This window comes from Mixophyes fleayi, chromosome 1 (genome assembly GCF_038048845.1).
Source record: "Mixophyes fleayi isolate aMixFle1 chromosome 1, aMixFle1.hap1, whole genome shotgun sequence".
Lineage (NCBI taxonomy): Eukaryota > Metazoa > Chordata > Amphibia > Anura > Limnodynastidae > Mixophyes > Mixophyes fleayi.
In genome coordinates this window covers 131,696,306-131,716,341 of record NC_134402.1, presented here as the reverse complement: position 1 = coordinate 131,716,341, position 20,036 = coordinate 131,696,306, and the positions used below count along the sequence as shown (strand labels likewise).

Sequence of the window (20,036 nt, the reverse complement as noted above, 5' to 3'; positions counted from 1 at the left end):
GTGTGAATATGTGGTTGGTTTGGGCAAATGTTGACTGCCTTGCAGAAGGTTTCTCTTTGACACTCTGTATTATTATAAAGAGGCTTTCAGCACCAGCCCCTTTGTCATGCAAAACATGTTTACAACATACTTGCCAACTTTTATGACCTGTCCTCCGGGAGATACCGGAGGACAGGTCATGTGATGGGGTAGGAGGAGTCGTGGTGACGTCATCGCATCACCATAGCCAAGTCCCCTATTATAAATTGCAGAAATTTGGCATTTTATAGTAGGGGCGGGGCTACGGGACGCAACAACGTCACCGCGCCCCCGACAAGGATCAGGGAGATTTCCTGTTGTTCCGGAAGAAATTTGTGAGCCTCCCGGAAATTCCGGAAGAGTAGGCAAGTATGGTCTACAATGCTCACGTTCTCATAATTCAGACGTCTGATGATGTCATATTATCAGGATAAGGTGGGATAGGTTTATACCCTTTTTATTTTTACTTTGGAGCACAAAATATATGGGGCTAAATATGACCTAAATCCACTTTAGGCAACAGTTTTCCATTTAACAATTGTAGAAGCCCTACTTAGGTGTCGGAGGGAACACAATTACAAAATAGAGTTTCAATTTCATTATGGATTCCACTTCTGAAAGAGATTGTCTTAGCGTAATTTTACCACCTCATCCATCAGGAATATAGCTAAAACTTCTTTCAGTTTTCATGACTTTAAACGTTATGATAATATGACTAATGTGACATTTTTTGTTTTGGTGTAGAATGGGCTGTCTCCACTTCACATGGCTGCTCAAGGAGATCACGTGGAATGTGTGAAACACTTACTACAGCACAAGGCCCCCGTGGATGACGTCACCCTGGACTATCTGACATCTCTGCATGTTGCAGCACATTGTGGACACTACAGAGTAACCAAACTTCTCCTTGACAAGAGGGCAAACCCTAATGCCCGAGCCCTGGTAATGTGATCTTAGTATTGCGCTCAAACACAAGTGCTTTCATATGTACAGTAGCACATTTTGTCATATATATATTTCAAAACGATTGCTTTTTGTTTATTTAAACCCTCACAAATGTGGGTCTCTAATAATATTTTAAAATCCTCTATAGCAAATAAAACAAATATTTACATAACAGTTGGTGAAAAGCTTTGTAGGTGATTTTTTTTTAGATTACCACAATTGCAACAACTTTCACACAATTTGGGATAAAAGATAGGATACATTTTTCTGAAATGTTCACAGAATTCTTTCCTTGACCTTCAGTAAGTATATAATAAGAATATAGAGTAACATGTTAATAAATACAATGGATATTATTATTATAAATGACACACTTAAGAATTTTTTCAGCTGGTGACGTGACACCATTTGCCACTGGAATTTTACACATTTTTATTTTTTATTTCTGTTCTTTTTCTCTAAACAAAAAATAGCAGAGTTTGCAAAGTTCCCACATCTTAAAGTAGCCAAAATACATTTACACCTCCTTAGGACCACACATGATGCTCTTTTTAAATTTTCTTAGAATACTACTAAGTAATGGTGAAATTAAGTATTATTGCTCAGCCACTACTAAATAAAAAACATTTTACTGCCTGAGTCAGGCCTGGTGCCTTTTTCTTACCTTGTATACACTACCATACATTTATTAAAAGTATGTACGGAATTTATAGAATTTGGTGTCTACCCACAAAGACATTGTTAGTTTGTACTTACGAATGACAAGACTGTCGTACAGATTTTAAGATGTAGCACAATATCTCACTGACAATTGTGTAGTAATTCTAGAAATAAACAGCAAATAGAGTTTTATGATAGAACAGTCCGTTTAAGAGAAGTGCAAAGTTGAAATACTGAACCTGGAAAATATTCCCTGGAACACTGAAACATTTTGTTCATCTCTAATTAAAGATCACAATGCCACAATGATTATAAGAAAGTAAAATATTTTACAACACTATAATGTATTTAATATATATACAGTACACAGAATACAAAAATAATTTGACAATATTTCTAGTGCACGCTCCAAGCTATAATGAATATAAACATGTGAGCATTGTATGAATTGCTCATTCCTTGAACTTAGTTCATTTAAACCACACAGGTGACATTTTATTGGCAGTAGTCACCTGCACAAAATATATATCGTTGGTTCCTACTGTAATTGTCAAACAGGCAGTTTTAACTGCGTGTAACAGCAAGAGAATTGTAAAATGCACATTTTGGGGCTACTAAAGGGTGATCAGCAAGCTGGCGTCTAATTGGTGCAGTTTGGAGTTTCTAATGATGTTTCCTACCATTGCTGGGAAGTAAGGAACTTGACATGCTGAAAGCATTGTTTGCTGTACTTACCTTTCTGAAACATCTTCTTGTTCTCTTTACAATGGATGGATAGTAGGGCATTACTGGTGGCAGAGCACCATTGTATGGTTACCTTTAAAATGAGTTATGTCATGCAACATACAATGAGAATGAGATATGCATGATTTTCAGGGTGTGCATGAGTTGCTAACAAGTTGTTTCTCTGAACAGAATGGTTTTACTCCATTGCACATTGCCTGCAAGAAAAACCGTATCAAAGTTATGGAACTGCTAGTGAAATATGGGGCTTCAATCCAGGCTATAACAGAGGTAGAACAGGTTTTCATAACTTCCAGAAACATCAAGCCATTTCCTGCTTTCCCCTGTCCTGTTTCTGTGTCTCTCCTCTCACATAGACTATTCACTGTCATCTCTCTCTATCTTCTCCCACATCCGCCTAGCTGTAACTGTAGAAGCCCCCTCGGTCTTGTGCAGGGGAGTAAAATGCCTGTTGGTTTGTTTCACAGTCTGGTCTCACTCCAATACATGTGGCTGCCTTCATGGGCCACTTGAACATAGTCCTCCTTCTGCTGCAGAATGGAGCCTCTCCAGATGTCACTAACATTGTGAGTATGTCTTACAAATAAACAAAATAACCAGATTTAATGTACATATTATAGCCTGCTTGAGAATTATATCATTTCACCAACTATGCTTCTTTATGTGATAAAACAGCCTAACCTGTTGATGTGCACGTCATTCGGTGTATTTTGCCATGCAGAAAAAGCACTTATAGTGCTCATCTGATTTGTGTGTTTGTCTAGATGTAACCACTAAACAGGCCCTGCCCAATTGTGTGACTTCACTGATTTGTAAAGTGTCACACAGCAGAAAGCACCAGACAACAATTATTGATGTGGACCAGCTCATGTAACCAACTTGCTTTTATCTAGCAATCTAAAAAAATAGTGATCTACATTTCTATGTTAATCATTGATTAGTTAGGAGTTGAGTGTACTCATGTGTGTAAATATCATGTTACTGTCTTGTGCGCTTCCAATAATCCATTGAAACTGTGTCTTACTGGAGAGGCAATTAGTTTGTTTCCTTACAACACTGACACGCTTATTTTATCTGCAGCTAGAAACTCATTATGAGTCCTTTAGATACATAAAAGTCAATATACAGTAAGGTCTCCAAATAAACACAGATATGTTTATATCTACAGCCGCCCATACACAGCAGATTCAATGCCTTGGCAACCATTCCTGGGTGCAATTATGCTGACTATATTAGTGACCAAATTGGATTTATCTCGGCACTCGGAACTCAGGCCTAGTTACCATATTTCTGGGTTACCAGTTAGTTGCGGTCAGCTGATAACCACACACACTGGTAGATTGTGGGTCATTGACTGAACAGATTTTCCACTAGTCCTGATTGGCCTCTGATGAGTCTTATTTGCTAGCTATTTAAGGGCCTGAGATTTAGGTTCAATATGATCTACAACAACCAAACTCCCTGTCCAAAAATCTATGTATGGCAACTGGAATTCCCCATATATTTACAAATAAGTAATTTTGTACACGTCCTAGTATTGAATATTTGTTAGTAACTTTGAAAACTAAGTTGTGAAAGCATAATAACTTAGTTTAATGTCAAATCCATAAACATGAAGCCAAGCCTCCAGGCTGAAAGATCTGTGTGTTATCTTCATAATGTCCTCAATCCACAATATAGCAAATATTACACAAATTTCTGATAGATAATTGACTTGCAGCTCTGCTAACTGACATGAAAATTAAATGCACTGAAGTGTTAAAAGGTAAGTCTGATCCTGCTTCTTACTTTGAAATTCACTGCTCTGTTTTCAAATTGACACAATTTTTTAAGTTTGTCGATGGGGGTTTTGTTGCCCTTGAGGATATGTTGAGATATATATATATATATATATATATATATATATATATATATATATATATATAGATAAGAAAACAGGGATACTCTGCACTCTCCAAACACATAATTAATGCTATATCAAGTACTGTTCTATATTAAAAACAGGAAATGTTAGTTCCACATATTGCAATATATGTTTAAGCTGACCAATTTACGCCAAAGATATATATATATATATATATGGAGAATCATCTGACTTTAATTTTATAGTGGCAAAAATATGGTTCTCAGTTTTACACTTTTTACTTTGAATGTAGAAGCCTAGTAGAAATTTAAAAGGTATCCTTACTATCCACTGTCCACTGACCTAACTTAAATCCATAGTCCCCTTACAGTACTAGTAACTGAGCTAACCACAAGGCTTTAAGTTGGACTAGAAAATGAAATCTGAAACCTATGACGATTTAGAGTAATTCATGTATATATAACCCAGGGTACTTCATAGAGAAATTAATTATATTAAACAGCTGTCAGAGACTTTCAGTATGAAATTATACTGATGAGTTTTTCCTTATGAATGGCCACTCACTGAGGATCCTCACTGTAGATATTAGAGGCTGATACCGGCGCCCTGACCCAGTGACAATGGCATTCTGTTATAAAGTCATGTTGGAGAGCTGGAGTCCATAAATAAATGAATGGTACTTTGAACTTCTCAGGGACATTGGCAGCTTAAAGTGGCTGCACAATCCAAAAACTAGTCTGTAGGTGGGTCTCAGTGATTGATAACTTTTATAATAGGGATCACATCTATGGATGTGTGTTTATAAAATATCATGGCCCATTGCTATAAAAACAAGGATACCATTGCCTTCACTAGTGGCCATGGCATAAGAGTACTTTGATTATTTGATGGCAGTCTGCTATTTTAATGTGATAACTTTTTTGTCATTTTTCCTAATGGATAGGTCATTTTATATGTATTCTGTTTAAAGGGGAACATGTCTGTCTTCTGAATCTTTAAACTGTCCATGTCATAAATGTATGTGCTATCTATGAGAATATATACAATCAGTGAGTTGCAAATTTGCACATTCATTATGTGCTGAGAATTAGTGCTCAGTGAGTTTGTGGTGCTCTAAAATATGGGAACAATATGGAAGAAGCTAGATATTCATGAAAAATGTTACATTCATTTTCTTATAAAATAAAATAGTAAATGTTATTATTTACCTGAAATAACCATCAAGCAAATATATATTAAAACTGCACTTAAAAAGATAATTTTTTTACTGCATTAAAAACTCAACCAACAATTTTGGGAAAATGTGAAAAAGTGAAATTGTTTTCCAAATGTGTTGGTGGACATGTATGAATTGATCGAGCAATACCGTAATGCCTGTTTATTGTTGATTAATTTGAATTGAAAATTTTATTTTCAGTATTAGGGGTACTGAAATCCTTCCTACTACCATATTAAATATGTCACTCTGTGCATTCTTTATCTGTGTATTTGCAGCGAGGGGAGACAGCACTGCACATGGCTGCTCGTGCCGGTCAAGTTGAAGTTGTCCGTTGCCTTCTAAGAAACGGTGCCCTGGTGGATGCTAGAGCCAGGGTAGGTTTCCTTTTTTTAGTACCATATCTTTATTATTAAAGAAAAAGAAATAAATGAATGGACAACATGTCATACAGTGTCAAACAAATTTGAATACACATCAGGAGCTAACAGATAAGGTTCTGGTGACATCCATATCAAGAGAGCCTCACAAATAGAAAATAAGACCAATTGCTAAACAGAGTCAAAAATAAAAAGAATAGACATTTTTTATTACACTTATTAGATAAACATAACAAAACCGCAACATGGAGGGAGGGAGAAGGAGCTGCAGGTGGTAAGACGGTTGGTGTTGGTAACTATATGGATTAAGCTGTACTGAGAGGTGGTTTCGCTGTTCGTATCATATTGAATGACAACCATTTGGATAAGGTGGTATATTTCTCAGTTTCTTGAAACTCTAGCCCTGTAAACCGAATGGACATCAAACCTATCAGAGGACGAAGGGATTAGATCATCCATATTCCTGTAGAGTTCAAGCTGGATGAGCCACTCTGTTTAGTGTAGGAAGAGAAGGGGATTTCATGTGTATTGGAATCACTGCCTTTGCAGCGCTATGTAAATGTTTCAGTAGGGATATTTTGTATTGGGAAGTTGGTAATCTAGTAATGTTTAACAGTCAGAAACTGGGATTTTCTGGCTGTTATCCTTCTGCATAATTTCTTTTGATATGGTGATAACCCAACCCCAAAATGGTCTTGGAAAACCCCAGGTAATATGTAGTGGTGTCCCAATAGCCAAATTACATCTCTGGCAGGTATTAGAAGTCCCGGGATATATTTTGGCAAGGATACTAGGGCATCACTACCATCTCGATAGGACCTTGTATTGGGTCTCAAGTACAAAGGGTAGGTTTACTTTTATTGGTTCACTGTAATTTTCTATACCGTAATGCCATAAGGAGCCTCAGACAGGGATGTAGGAATGAAAATTTTCATGGGGGAAGGGGCAAAAGGCCAAGGACTCTATAGGACATGGAGCCCCTTTTTCTCTGCTCTGTATGACAGTTATAACAGTGACTGTAGATATACAGAGACTTGCAATCCTATGTTAATTTTTGTCAGTGTTTCAGGGGTTGGCCAACCCCAGTTTAATTGTTTATTTTACTATAAACATTTATGCATTATTAAATAAATATCATTAATATTAACTACCAATTAGTACAATAGCAGTTTTAAAGATGGATAAATTCAATTGTTCATATTAAAATGTTTCATTTTCATAGTCATTAATCTAGATTTTATTCAGAATTCATTGACAGCCTTATCTCATTTGGGAGTATTTTTAAATCTATAGTCAGTTATGGTATGTGCCATAAATTTAAACCACTATATCTCATGTTTGTTACTGGACGCACTGCACGAAATTCAGAGTAAAAATAAAGTGAATAGTTAGTTGTTCATCATCATTACAGGTTATTTATTAAATGTTTATGAATGGAACACTTAGAGTTTTTTTTAAATAAACAAATCAATAAATCCATATTAAATCTATACTAGGACAATCTATATTAAAGAAGATTTGATAGTTATTCTAAGACAATCTATAATTTAAAAAAGATTCACAAGGTTAGATGTGATTCCATGACTTCAGAAAGTAGCATGAAGGCTTTGGTGTAAAAGTTCATGGAGAGAGGGCAAATCACAGTCTTTGTCCACCCAACGGAAATCATGGGAGGGGCATGTGCCCCCTCTACCCACCCCCCCTGGTTCCTTATTAAAGGTTTTCATGAGCAACAAGTTAAATAGACTGCACATTTCCTATTTATATATTGTTTCATTTTTCCAGCAATAATTGTTACAATAATTGGTTGCCACTGACTGCCCTGAAATTACTGCATACGTATGTAGTACTGCACAATATATTATTACATGCTCAAAACCAATCACATATAAAATACACAAGCTGTAGGCCATTTGCATGGTATCAGCTGCAGGAAAGCAGTGAGAATCTCAACTAATTACAGAACAAACATGGTCCCTGTGTATTTTATATGTGTTCACTTTTAAATGGCAAACCTCGTTCCATGTCCAGCAGGGGAAGGCTGGTACATTTTTGCCCGTGGACAAGATTTGATCCAGCAGCCTATTTTAAAGAAACGAGAGAGGAGGCCCAGTAACCCAGCTGAAGACAGCCCACAATGGGACCAGTCCGGGGGAACAGATGCCCCCCTGCCCCCCAGCCTAGCCTGCCCCTGATGTCCAGTAACCAAGCCAGTATACACAGTATTGCAGTCTTATGACAGTAGTGTACTCTGCATTGCTTTTCATGCCTGCAGTGTACACAACATACCCCTCACATGCTTCCTGTAGACAAGATTACCAATATACAGTATTGCTCTCAGCAGTATTCCTATTGTCCCCCTTTACCTGCAGTATAGACATTATTGGGACGTCATAAGTTACTCCAACATCATGGTAATTGTGGTCACCAATGCTACTCTAACTGGTTTACTGATGTTGTGATTATGCCTCATGTCAGCAGTGTACACATTCTTGACTACATATACTGCCCCCTTACTATCAGCAGTATGTACAGTCTCCATGCCCATATGCTCACTAATGCTGCAGGTCTTCTGCTGTCAAATGCTCTGAGTGACAAGCAGCCAGAACACTGTTACTGGATGCAACCTAGTTGCACTTCTCCAGAGAGCTCCAACAGCCAATCAGAGGTCACTAAATTCTGGTTGTCCGAGTTCACTACAGGAAATTCAATCATAACTCATATGATCTTTCGAGGAGGGAGGTTAAAAGTCGTCCCTCATTGGGCGCTAAGCAACATTGCTTGTACAATTGCAGAAACTGAGATGCCTTAAAACTTGGCCTAATTATTGCTTGTGGGGTTTTCCTTTGATAGATGTGAAACATACAGCATCTTCACTATGTTAGGAGAACCGGCTTATTAATCAAACGTTTTATTTTTATCTTCAGGAGGAGCAGACACCTCTCCACATAGCCTCTCGTTTGGGCAAAACGGAAATTGTCCAGCTGTTACTCCAACACATGGCCCACCCAGATGCTGCTACTACAAATGGCTACACCCCTCTTCATATCTCTGCTAGAGAGGGGCAGCTGGATGTAGCTTCAGTCTTGCTGGAGGCTGGAGCTGCACACTCCTTGCCTACTAAGGTAAGCAAATCAGCTGTGAAAGACTACTGATCATTGCATTTAATAATTTCTATTATTATTATTATTATTATTATTATTATTATTAATAATAATATTCATGATATCACCATTAATTAGCTGAAATAAAGTTGTAAAAGATCAACAATGTAGAACAGAATTCTGGATTGAGATATTAGTATTCTTTTATTGTTGATGGATACTTAGTAAATGTAAGCAGACAGGACACAGGCACATAAGTTGCATTGCAGTATATATGCCTTATTTTATTAACTGGTGCATCCTTCATGTGTTTAGTACTCTGGTAAACGTGTAATATTTTCTGCTAGTGGGAATCAGAAAACTGTTTTATGCTTTGAATCAACAAATCTTTGCATTGCTATAATGCAGTTTTCCAATTTTGAACAGACACTCACTACTTTATTATCAAGGGCACCCAGAGGTGTGGGGGATGTACCAAGTCCTGTGTAATAGGAGGAGCCACCAATCTGGTGTGACCACACCCCCTATTGGCCCCAAGAAGTTGCTGTACCAGGTTCCGAAAGTCCTCTTGGAAACATGTTACCCATAATTCATTATTATGACCTTTAAGGCACCATGTCATTCCTCAGCCATAATATGTTCTTAGCACAATAAGCAATGTTGTGTTTTTTTCCTCATAAATGGATGGTTGAATATTCCCCATTGTATTACTTTTATAGATTTATTTTCCAAACACAAGTACCTTGATTTTTCATATTTTTAATTTCAAATAGATTGCAGTTGGATTAGTTGGCAAAGATGCACAGAGTATAAAGTACCATGTTAGGGCGGAATACATTTCCAAAATGTTTTCACAAATTACTAAAAATGAAAAACAAAATTACTAAAAATGTAAAAATATTTGTGTTCAGTGAATCCAGCTGTTTACCTTAGTGTGTCATATGTTCTTTTGTAAATAGAAATATCCAGCATGGTCGCGACCTTCATAAAATTCGAACAAAGCTCAGACTATAGCCATTTCTTACTATACTCTTGTTTTCACGGCACATATCAACATTCACTACAATGTTGGGCAATACAGTATTTACGAAAATATTTCAATAACCAAATAGATGTTTGCTTTAATTTTCATGGCAGAATGTGATTATTTGTAACAACACCTATCTTATTTGTACCAGTTTATAAAACTGTCTTAAATATTTGTACTGTGGACACATTACTCAAAGGGATCAATGACCCCCAGTGCAAATGACATTAATGCTGCGTTCACCGGGTGGCTGACTGTACCACAGGTACAAGATAAGCAGCTTACACTAGAGTAAGGGTCCTTTCCCACTATGCTTGCAATTAGCATTTAAAATGTGACTTGAATGCATTTGATAGGTTCTGGACGCGTTCACATGTATTTGCAAATGCGTCTAGGGATCAAGTGCCACTGGGCTTTTCCCATCCTTTTTATTTGGGTTTCCAACGTGTGTGCTACTTGTAGAATTCCCATTGAAATGAAAGTACTCATTAAAATGAATTAGAGAAGTTCTGTGCCTAAACAAATATAAAATGGGCAGTGTTGCCTCCCCCAAAATTTCTCAACCAGCCCTAGTGATGGACAGCCTGGGCTGTATACTGCCAAAGCAGGGAGACAATGAGCAAGAGGTCCCTCTGCTAGAGTGGAAGACAACCCCAGACTAGACAGCTTGGGCAGGTGCTACTATTAACAGGGAAACTCGTAGCATGAGGGACCCCCAGACCCAAGCTGGTCAGCGTGAGACTGTAACCTTTATGGGGTGGGTGGGATGTGAGGGTAGGCTGGAAAAAAAACCTAGTATACCCCCATAGACTACCAAACCTAAATGAAAAGTTCTAGGGACCAGGGTAAAGAGGAACATTGCGTCTTGTAGATGGGCAACTTCACCACCTTAGAGGACCCAATATAGGAATAATAGAACCCATTCCTTTATATTAAATTACAAAATATGAATTAACCAACTATTATTGAACTCCCATATCTCTTGTTCAACAATGTATTCACCATTTCTTCTTTATTTGTAATGGGATAATCTTTATGTAATCAAACGACATCTACTTCTTCTTACCTGCTGGAAAATCTTCTTATTTAGTGATTCAATGGAAAATTGTTTTTATTTGTAATCCAGTGGGGACTGCTTTATGCAAACCATGGGAGTTTCCCATGCTAGCCATAGTGTGATTGGTTGGTAGTCGGGGTAATCCCAGGAACTCCTGCTTTGATCAGTCTTTAGAGACTAATCGAATCTCTATTGAATTGGGAAAACACATTAAACAGTGCTGTGCAGCTCCATTCATGTTAACAGCCTATTCATTTCAGTGGGGGTTCCACATGTAACACACTACTCCATTGGAGTCAATGGGTCATTGCATGAATATGAAAAATACAGTGCAAAATTGATTTAAAATGGTTGTGTTAACCACTTGTTGGTAAGTACACAGTGTGCTTATTTAGAGGTGAATTGATTTTTTCAAGTGCAGTGACATACTTTCAGCACACTGAAATGAAGCAAGCAGTGTGTCAGAAGCAGCGAATAACACCATTAGGTAATGCTATAAAGGGATGTTTTTTGTTTTTTTGTCCAAATGTAGTGCCAGACATTTCCATTTTATTAGCAGGGCAATTTCACATGTCACAGCCCAACATAAAATAATTGGAGTAAGTGTGCATTTTGCATTACTTTTGTGTCTCAATAATTAACAGTATCCATTTGTTAATACATTTTCTAAAGGTAAGTACAAATATATTAGTTATTTAAAGAGACACATCATCACTATCCTGTAATATTCTGTATGCTTATTATAACAGTTATAGGGTTCGGTGTAATGAGCTTTTGCAGCAGCAAAAAAAGCTAGCAGTAGTTTGAAAAACAATAAACACAGAACAATAATCCACAGTGTAATAGGAGACTGAAGTAGTATGATTTGTGTTACATTCATTTCTACAGAAGGGATTTACACCACTGCATGTGGCCGCAAAGTATGGAAGCCTAGATGTCGCTAAACTCCTCCTGCAACGCCGCGCACCACCAGATTCTGCCGGCAAGGTAAGTCCTGAATCATGTGATTGACTTTACATTGTATATAATATTATATAAATAGTATAGCAATAGGACTATATATATATATATATATATATAGTATGTTAAATGTTAACAGTGTTTACAATGTTTTGTTCCTATTAACATAAATTTATATTTTCCATTTTCATGTGTTTGTTGACTTTACACAATTAATTTCAAGTTAATTTTGTTAGTTTCTCTGTATTTTACTTGTGAATGTCTATAGCTTCTTTTAGAGCTTCAGTAACTAACTGGTTTAACCCCCATAACAAACACGCCCTTTGCAGAATGGGCTCACACCACTCCATGTTGCTGCTCACTATGACAACCAGAAGGTGGCGCTGTTGCTACTGGAAAAGGGAGCATCTCCTCATGTCACAGCTAAGGTGAGATCTGACATATCTGTGTTTTAAACCAAACATTTGTTTCTAGATATAGATGAGTTAAGTCTCGAGTTTGACTAACATTATAATTGAACCATATTTTAATTTGCAGCAGTTGATACTGTACCATTAATGAAACAAAAATGATAGAACTTCACATGTGGTGATGCATTGTAAACTAGATCTCAAGCCATTTAAGTGACATGCTTCTTATCTGAAAAAATGACTTAAAGTGAGCCAGTTACTACAAAGTGCAATCAAGATATATATTGTATGTAATAATGTATTTATTTTGCTTACACTATTATAATTACAAAGCTAGTGTAACCATCAAAAAAAGTCTTCAAATTTATTGTTCTAAAATAGCAGGGTGATGTGAACTATTGTATTGTTTTTAGTACAGAGAGCTAGCTAGAAAAAATGTGACTTAAATATCATAAATATCCCAACATGTAGTTGGGAAGGGTAGGTCCGTATTACCACAAAGAACACAGTATAGGAAAGATGGCATTTTAATGAAAAGAAAGCAAACTGTTGACTCTTGTAATGTTGTAGAATGGTTATACGCCTCTGCATATAGCTGCCAAAAAGAATCAAATGCAGATAGCCACTACCCTGCTACACTACGGAGCAGAGACCAACATTTTGACCAAGCAAGGAGTGACCCCTCTCCATCTGGCAGCCCAGGAAGGACACGCTGATTTGGTGACACTTCTCCTGAACAAACAAGCCAATATTCACGTGGGAACAAAGGTGAGATTTCTTTGATAATTAAAGTAAACTTAACAATCTTATTTTTAACTGTCAAGTGTAAGGCATTACTGTATGGTAACAGAGAGCAATTGTAATTTCATTGCCCACTGACCTCAAGAAATAAACATTCCATTAATTGTGTAAATAATTTTAGTGTTGACCTTAAAATAGACTTACATTTGCTTTTTTCACTGTGTCCCTTTCACTGTTATTTTTATATGCAATGCTTCACTTGCATATTCCAAGTCATTACATTACCTGTCCATTCCATAATTACAATAAAATAGCAAGCTGCAATACCTCGGTCATTGCTCTCAATTGGAAACAAACACAAGCCCAGGTATTAACAATCAGAAAAAGAGGTAAGAAGGCCCTGATCACAAGCTTACAATCTGTGGGTGGGAAAGGAGGAGTTTTATACATGAGGTTAAGTGCCACATATTACATTCTGGTCCATACAGATTGCAATGAGAAGTGCGAACAAAACAGCTATAGAAAACGTTTTACGTGGACACTTTGTTTAACCGCTCTATTCAGAATAGATTGTAGGGATGAAAGTTTGGTTAGTCTACCAGTAACAAGGGAATTACAATATCATTGTATGAGATTCTTGTTGCATGAATTCATGTTTTTGCAGTGGTTTGAGGGATCTGGAGATGTTTGTTAGATATATGTAACATGTTTGGAGCACATATTGGAAAAGGACAGTTCTGAGTCCAGGATGAAAGTTGGACAGGGAACTTGAGGTATAGGGTTTATTGTTATGTTGTCAGAAATAGAGATACCAGGTTGATAGATTCTGTTGTTGAATTTGAGGTGTTAAAACAACACCAAGGATGAAATTGCAGAAAGACATTTAGTGACAGGGGCCAATATGGATAGATAAAGACTGTAGAAGACCTGTAGAATAAATTTGAGTGTCATTAGTGGTGATATGGAAATCCAAAGGAGTCTATTAGATTTCCAAGAGAAGATGTATAAATGGAGAAGAGAAAAGGGCCTCTGGCCAAGCTTTGTGGTACTCCAAGAGAAAGAGAAAGCAGAGAGGAAGTGGATCCAGAGAAATGAGCACTAAAAAAGTGGTTTGATAGGATGAGAACTAGAATAGGACAGTGTCCTGAATACCTAGTGAAAGCACTAGTACTTGTCAGAGAAATGAGTGGCCAACAGTGCCAAATGCAGGGGAATTGCAAGTGAGTAATGCTTTTTAGATTTTAGCAGTGATCCAATCGTTCACTACTGAGTAGAGAGAATACATTGTAATATGAGAGAGAGTATAAGGGTTTTTTTCAGAATACATGTAATAACAGCATGCTTGAATAACAATGGAAATATATCGTTGGAAAGAAATAGATTACAGATGTAGCAGTGAAGGAGAAGTGGGAAGATAGTAGTGTGGGAGGAGAAGAAGAGAGTAGATATTTTATCTTCATTTGACAGATGAAATGAGTGTGATATGACACATTGTGTAGGAAAGAAATTAAGCAGATGTTTGTGGAAAATGATACAATTTTATATTTGATCTTGTCAATCTTATAGTTGAAGTTGTAATAGTGGTTGGTGTGGGAGGTTTGAGAAGAGATCAAAATGTATTAAAAAGGTGTTTGGGGTTAGAAGCCTGAACGGAGATGAGAGATTGGAAAAATGTTTGTTTTCTAGTATCCAGAGCATTTCACTTAGTGGCAGTATGTAGCCAATGCTGTTCTACTTTGTGGGAGAGTTTTTGAGGCACTGTGTTTCTTTAGTGTGCCACCGCTGAGATGGTGGACAACACAGAGATGTAAAAATAACTGGAGCCACTTGATCAAAGGCTGTTGCTAGGGTGTGATTACAATATACTACTGCCAGATCAGGAGAATGTAGAAGTTGAGGAGAGAAATTGTTGCAGAGAGGTGGAAAGTTGCAGTTTTCTGTGGGTTTGAGTAGTCTTGGTTGTGTTTGAGTGCGAAGAGGTTAACGTGCTGAAGTAGAGCAGGTGATCAGGTGATGGTCAGAGAAAGAAATGGGTGTTAAATCATAAACTGAGCAGTCTGGAGAAAATATGATCAAGGAAGTGGTCATGACAAGAGTGGAAGAGTTGGTCCTTTTGAGACAAGAGAGTAGGTTACAGAGCATAGTTGGAAGGTACAAAGCGAATGTGTATAATCATTTGGCATATTGATATTACCCAAGATTATAGTGGGGATGTCGGAGTATAAGAAATAAGGTCAGGAGGCAGACAAATATTCAATACATTTTTAGGTTGGTTCCATTAGCTTCCAGTCACTGTACACTTTTTCAGATATTTGCATCATGCACTTCAGCGCAAGTCAGGTACCACTCAGAATCATGTCTTTCCTCCCTCTCGTACCTCCTTCCCCTCTGACCTCTCTATCACTGTTGACAACTCATCTATCTCCGCTGTTCCCCAACTCCGCTGCCTAGGTGTCATCCTCGACTCCTCTCTCTCCTTTGCCCCTCACATTCACTCTCTCGCCAAATCCTGCCGTTTCCAGCTTCGCAACATTGCCCGCATTCGGCCCTTCCTCTCCCAGGATGCCACCAAATCTCTCGTCCACTCTCTGATTATCTCCCGCTTGGACTACTGCAACCTTCTCCTTATCGGCCTCCCCCTCTCTCATCTCGCTCCCCTAAGATCTGTATTTAACGCCGCTGCTAGGCTTATTTTCCTCTCTCGCCGTTCCACCTCTGTCTCCCCACTCTACCAAGCCCTTCACTGGCTCCCCTTCCCCTACAGAATCCTTTTCAAGCTCCTCACTCTGACTTAGAAGGCCCTCGCCAACTCCACTGCTCCCTACATCTCTAACCTTATCTCTATTCACACTCCCTCTCACCTCTCTTCCCCTCTGATTACCTCCTCTCACGCACGTATCCAAGACTTCTCCCGCGACGCTCCCCTCCATTGGAACAAGCTCCCCCGCTCCATCAGAACTTCCCCTAATCTGTCCTCTTTCAAACGAACATTAAAAACCCACCTTTTCCTTAAAGCCTTCCAGTCTCATACCTAAACTCCCACCGGTCGGCTACCTCTCTTTCTCATCCCTTCTTCCCTTCTCCCCCTTTCTCGACTCCGTCTCCGTTTCTCCCGTCTCATCCATGTGTCTGTCTGTCTTCCCCTCCCTTTAGATTGTTAGCTCCTTTGAGCAGGGCTCTCCTACCTCCTGTTTCCATCACTTTTAACTGCGCTCTCCAGCTACTCAGCTCACCTCCTCTCGGTCCCTCTGCCCTCTGTCTCCTCTCGCTTCTCTCCGCTCCCCTCAGTGACTCTCAACCTGTCATCCGTGCCCACCCTCTTGGGCCATAGTTACCTGCCTATACTCACTTTTCCCCTCCCTCCCTCTCTTTCTTGCTGTGCCTGAGCCCCCAGAGTTATAGTGCTTACTGTTACTTGTACTGTGCTGTTTCACCTTGTACTGTGCCATTGTTTGTCCTTGTACGGCGCTACGGATACTTTGTGGCGCCCTATAAATAAAAATTTATAATAATAATAATAATGACTTACAGTAAGTTATTAAGCTGGATGATAAGTAAAAGTAGGTGCGCTAGTGTGGTTAGTCTGCATTTAGCAACTGATGCATCGATCCACCCATTTCTTCTCATTGGCCAGTGCAAACATCTGCACTCCTGCAAATGCTGCCATCTTGTCCTGCAGATCCATGTGTTTTGGTGGAAAACTGGGCACACGGGTGTTAAAGTTTTGATGTCACAAACCACCATTTGAGCTGTGGTGCGTTTATGAATTTATGTTGTTTCAGAGCCTATTCAAAGTCTTACAAATACAGTTCCACTCAATTTTCAAATGGGCTCTAGTCCCAAATATACACTGGAATATAAGCACTTTTGGGTGGTTTAATGAGTCAGTATAAACATTGCTGTTCATTTTGTCCTCCGGGATCCCTGATGGCCGTAATGTCCCATGCCCACACCTTTCTCCTCTTAACACTTGGCCTGCTTGAATTAAATGTTCAAGTGGGAGGAGAACTCGGCATGCTTGAAACAAGCCAAGGGGTGAGACGAGAGAGTAGTGCGGGTTGGCACTGTTACAGTTATCAGGGACTCCAGTGGATCCAACAAATGGCACATCCATGGTAAATGCAATTGTGTTTTTTTTTATATTAAATCATTCAACATGATCCATGTATAAGGAATTGGCACAAATATGAAATCAGATTGGAACATAACTTACACAAAGATAATCATGCAATACTTATTATGAAGTCCATTTTAATTAAATCATTCACCTTTAAGGGATGGGTGGAGGAAGCTGTGTAGGTATGTTGGTGTTGTGTATGTATCTGTGAGTCTATTGCATAGGACAACAACTAGTGAATCTCAAGAATACAACAATCCCATGCCATTTCGCATGCATACAAGGCATAGTTTGCTATAAGACTTTTCATTTTTAAACTTGCATTAATTTAATTAAATATAATTTTTTTCCTAAATCTAGATAGATTCTCTTAGTTAATTAGAATTCCATTATCATTAAATAACAAGGGAGAGCGAAACATTGTCTTATTATATGTTTTGATTATGTCTTTTGACTATGTATTATTTTAATATTTTTGCACAGAATGGGCTGACTCCTTTGCACCTTGCAGCCCAGGAGGACAAGGTGAATGTAGCTGACATATTAGCAAAGAATGGGGCCAACATGGATGCTCAAACTAAGGTAACTATACAGGCAAACTCATTGAAATTACATGAGGAACCCAGTATATATGAAGCAGTCAGAGCAGGATTTGTGGCGTAGACACATCACTACCATTGCAGTAATGGCAGGCTACTATTATGTAATATGGATTGGTACTTTTGATTACCCTGGTAGTAGGCTCATACCTACTAGCAGAGAATCTTATCTAGCTATTGGTAGAATACATGTTTTTATTGTGTGCAGATGGGACAGTTTTAAGATAGGGGAATGGACTGCTAAATCAGCTTATAGGAGTAATGTTTAAAAACAAAACATATGAGAAATCAGCCTAAAATAAGATGGGCTTACTTCCCTGAAAGTTATTTAGCATTTGTTTAAGGACAATTCTTATTCTGAAATTATATATTCCTTTCTATGTACTGGAATACATTGCTATTTAAAACTGTGTATCAAAATAGATTTCATCCAGATTTTACCCATTTACGTATCTGCATTTCCTTTAATTATCTGAATGTCACAAGGCCACAAGCGATTATTGCTGCTGTTTCTGGTTTTCAGTAAATGAATATATTTTTTCCAGCTGGGTTACACGCCACTAATTGTAGCCTGTCACTATGGGAACATTAAGATGGTGAACTTCCTCCTGTCGCGTGGAGCTGGTGTCTGTGCTAAAACAAAGGTATTGCTTTATCTAGTCTTTACTATTTGCTATTTATTTTACTGGATTGTACATGCTTTGCTTTTTTAATATGTGCATAATTGTGCTGTCATACATACCAACCAGAAGTCGGCTTTGCTATCTAAACTATAAAGAAGAATGACAATGATAATCTTATTTGTTCCTATAGGCTGCTGCATGTCGGTGCACAATGCTCTATATGCAGAAATAAGTCTTAAGTTTCTTACAACATATTGTTCGCTTTTTTGTTTACTGCAATCTTTCTAGTGTACGCATACCTCCCACCATTCCAATTTATGGAATGTGAACCTGGCCACCTTTTATGGGGGGCGTGTTGTGCTCCAGGAAGGCATGGCCATGTCCCAATGGGATGTTCCTAATGCCTCTGAAACGTCAGACCGCTCAAACACCACTTGCTCCCCTGAAATCCCCTTTGCACTGCCGCATGCTGTGCAGCGTAATGGTGAGTGTGACTTACCTTCCAACTTTCCTAGTAGTCAGGACAAACATACCAGCGGTCGGGATGGCAGGACAGTACCCCAGAATTGGGATTGTCCTACCTAAGTTGGGAGGTATGGTATATGGAAAGCGTTGATAGCTGAACAGTGACAAAGTTGGAAAAAATACAGAGCCATTGGATCTGTACAATTGTTGTAAGAAAGACATTGAATTAATTTTTTTTATTCTCTTTGTGAATTATCATCATCGCTTCATGGGATGAAAAATTCAACATCTTAACCACCTTTACAGTAAAGAACCCTGTCCCAAAACCATCTATCTTCCATTCACAACTGATGACCCCTTGTTCTCTGTAGTGAGTGATAAAAAAAAAGTGTTAGATAAGTTTTTGTATTGACCTCTAATATATTTATACATGTTAATTGGGTCAACTGTAAGGCTCTTTTTTTCCAAAGTAGACAAACCTAGATTTTCAAACCACCCTTATAATTTATTATCTCCTTTGTTAGGTTTGCTTGCCACTGAACTGTCTCGAGTTTTCATATAGCCATCTTATAATGAGGTGCCCAAAAATTGTATTTCTTATTCAAGATGGTCTAGTTGGCAACTTATAGAATAGTGAAAACATAAGATGTGCATTAATCCTTTTTGTGCATCCGTGGATGTTATTCTCCTTTGCAGCCACTGTGTGGCACTGTGTGCCGCTACAACTAGTATTCCCAAGTCCTTTTCTATTTCAGTTTTCCCTAATTGTATTCCATGCAGTGTGTTATCAGCATATTTTTTTGCCATAACCTAAATACATAACCCTACATTATATTTCTTCTGCCATGCAACCTGGTTTACCTGTCTAAATCATTAGACAGGTTACTATCCAGCTTTCTGCTAATAAATCTACATAGCATAATGTCATCAACAAATATGGACACATTACATTCTAGGCCAAAGACACTGCTTCCTCACCTGCACATTAGATATAATGGACTCCCCCTCTGGTTGGTTGTTCTGACACTTACAAAAGATAATTGTCTTTACAATATATTTTGTTCACCACCAATTTGTCCCAATTTATGTCTGGAGAGTTAGGGCTA

General features: G+C 38.2%; 1 protein-coding gene across 22 annotated transcripts in view; it reads left to right on the top strand.

The window, feature by feature from the left end:
* Nucleotides 1–20,036, top strand: part of ANK2 (ankyrin 2) — a 202,091-nt gene that overhangs the window by 83,843 nt on the left and 98,212 nt on the right. For 19 of the 22 annotated variants that reach the window (XM_075200369.1, XM_075200386.1, XM_075200383.1 and 16 more), the window contains 10 exons: nucleotides 763–960; nucleotides 2,539–2,637; nucleotides 2,835–2,933; nucleotides 5,726–5,824; nucleotides 8,755–8,952; nucleotides 11,904–12,002; nucleotides 12,305–12,403; nucleotides 12,956–13,153; nucleotides 17,727–17,825; nucleotides 18,388–18,486. In XM_075200369.1, the coding sequence (XP_075056470.1) occupies nucleotides 763–960; nucleotides 2,539–2,637; nucleotides 2,835–2,933; nucleotides 5,726–5,824; nucleotides 8,755–8,952; nucleotides 11,904–12,002; nucleotides 12,305–12,403; nucleotides 12,956–13,153; nucleotides 17,727–17,825; nucleotides 18,388–18,486 (1,287 nt within the window). The remainder of the gene's footprint in view (nucleotides 1–762; nucleotides 961–2,538; nucleotides 2,638–2,834; nucleotides 2,934–5,725; nucleotides 5,825–8,754; nucleotides 8,953–11,903; nucleotides 12,003–12,304; nucleotides 12,404–12,955; nucleotides 13,154–17,726; nucleotides 17,826–18,387; nucleotides 18,487–20,036) is intronic. The other 3 variants (XM_075200404.1, XM_075200407.1, XM_075200408.1) reach the window with 1 other exon arrangement.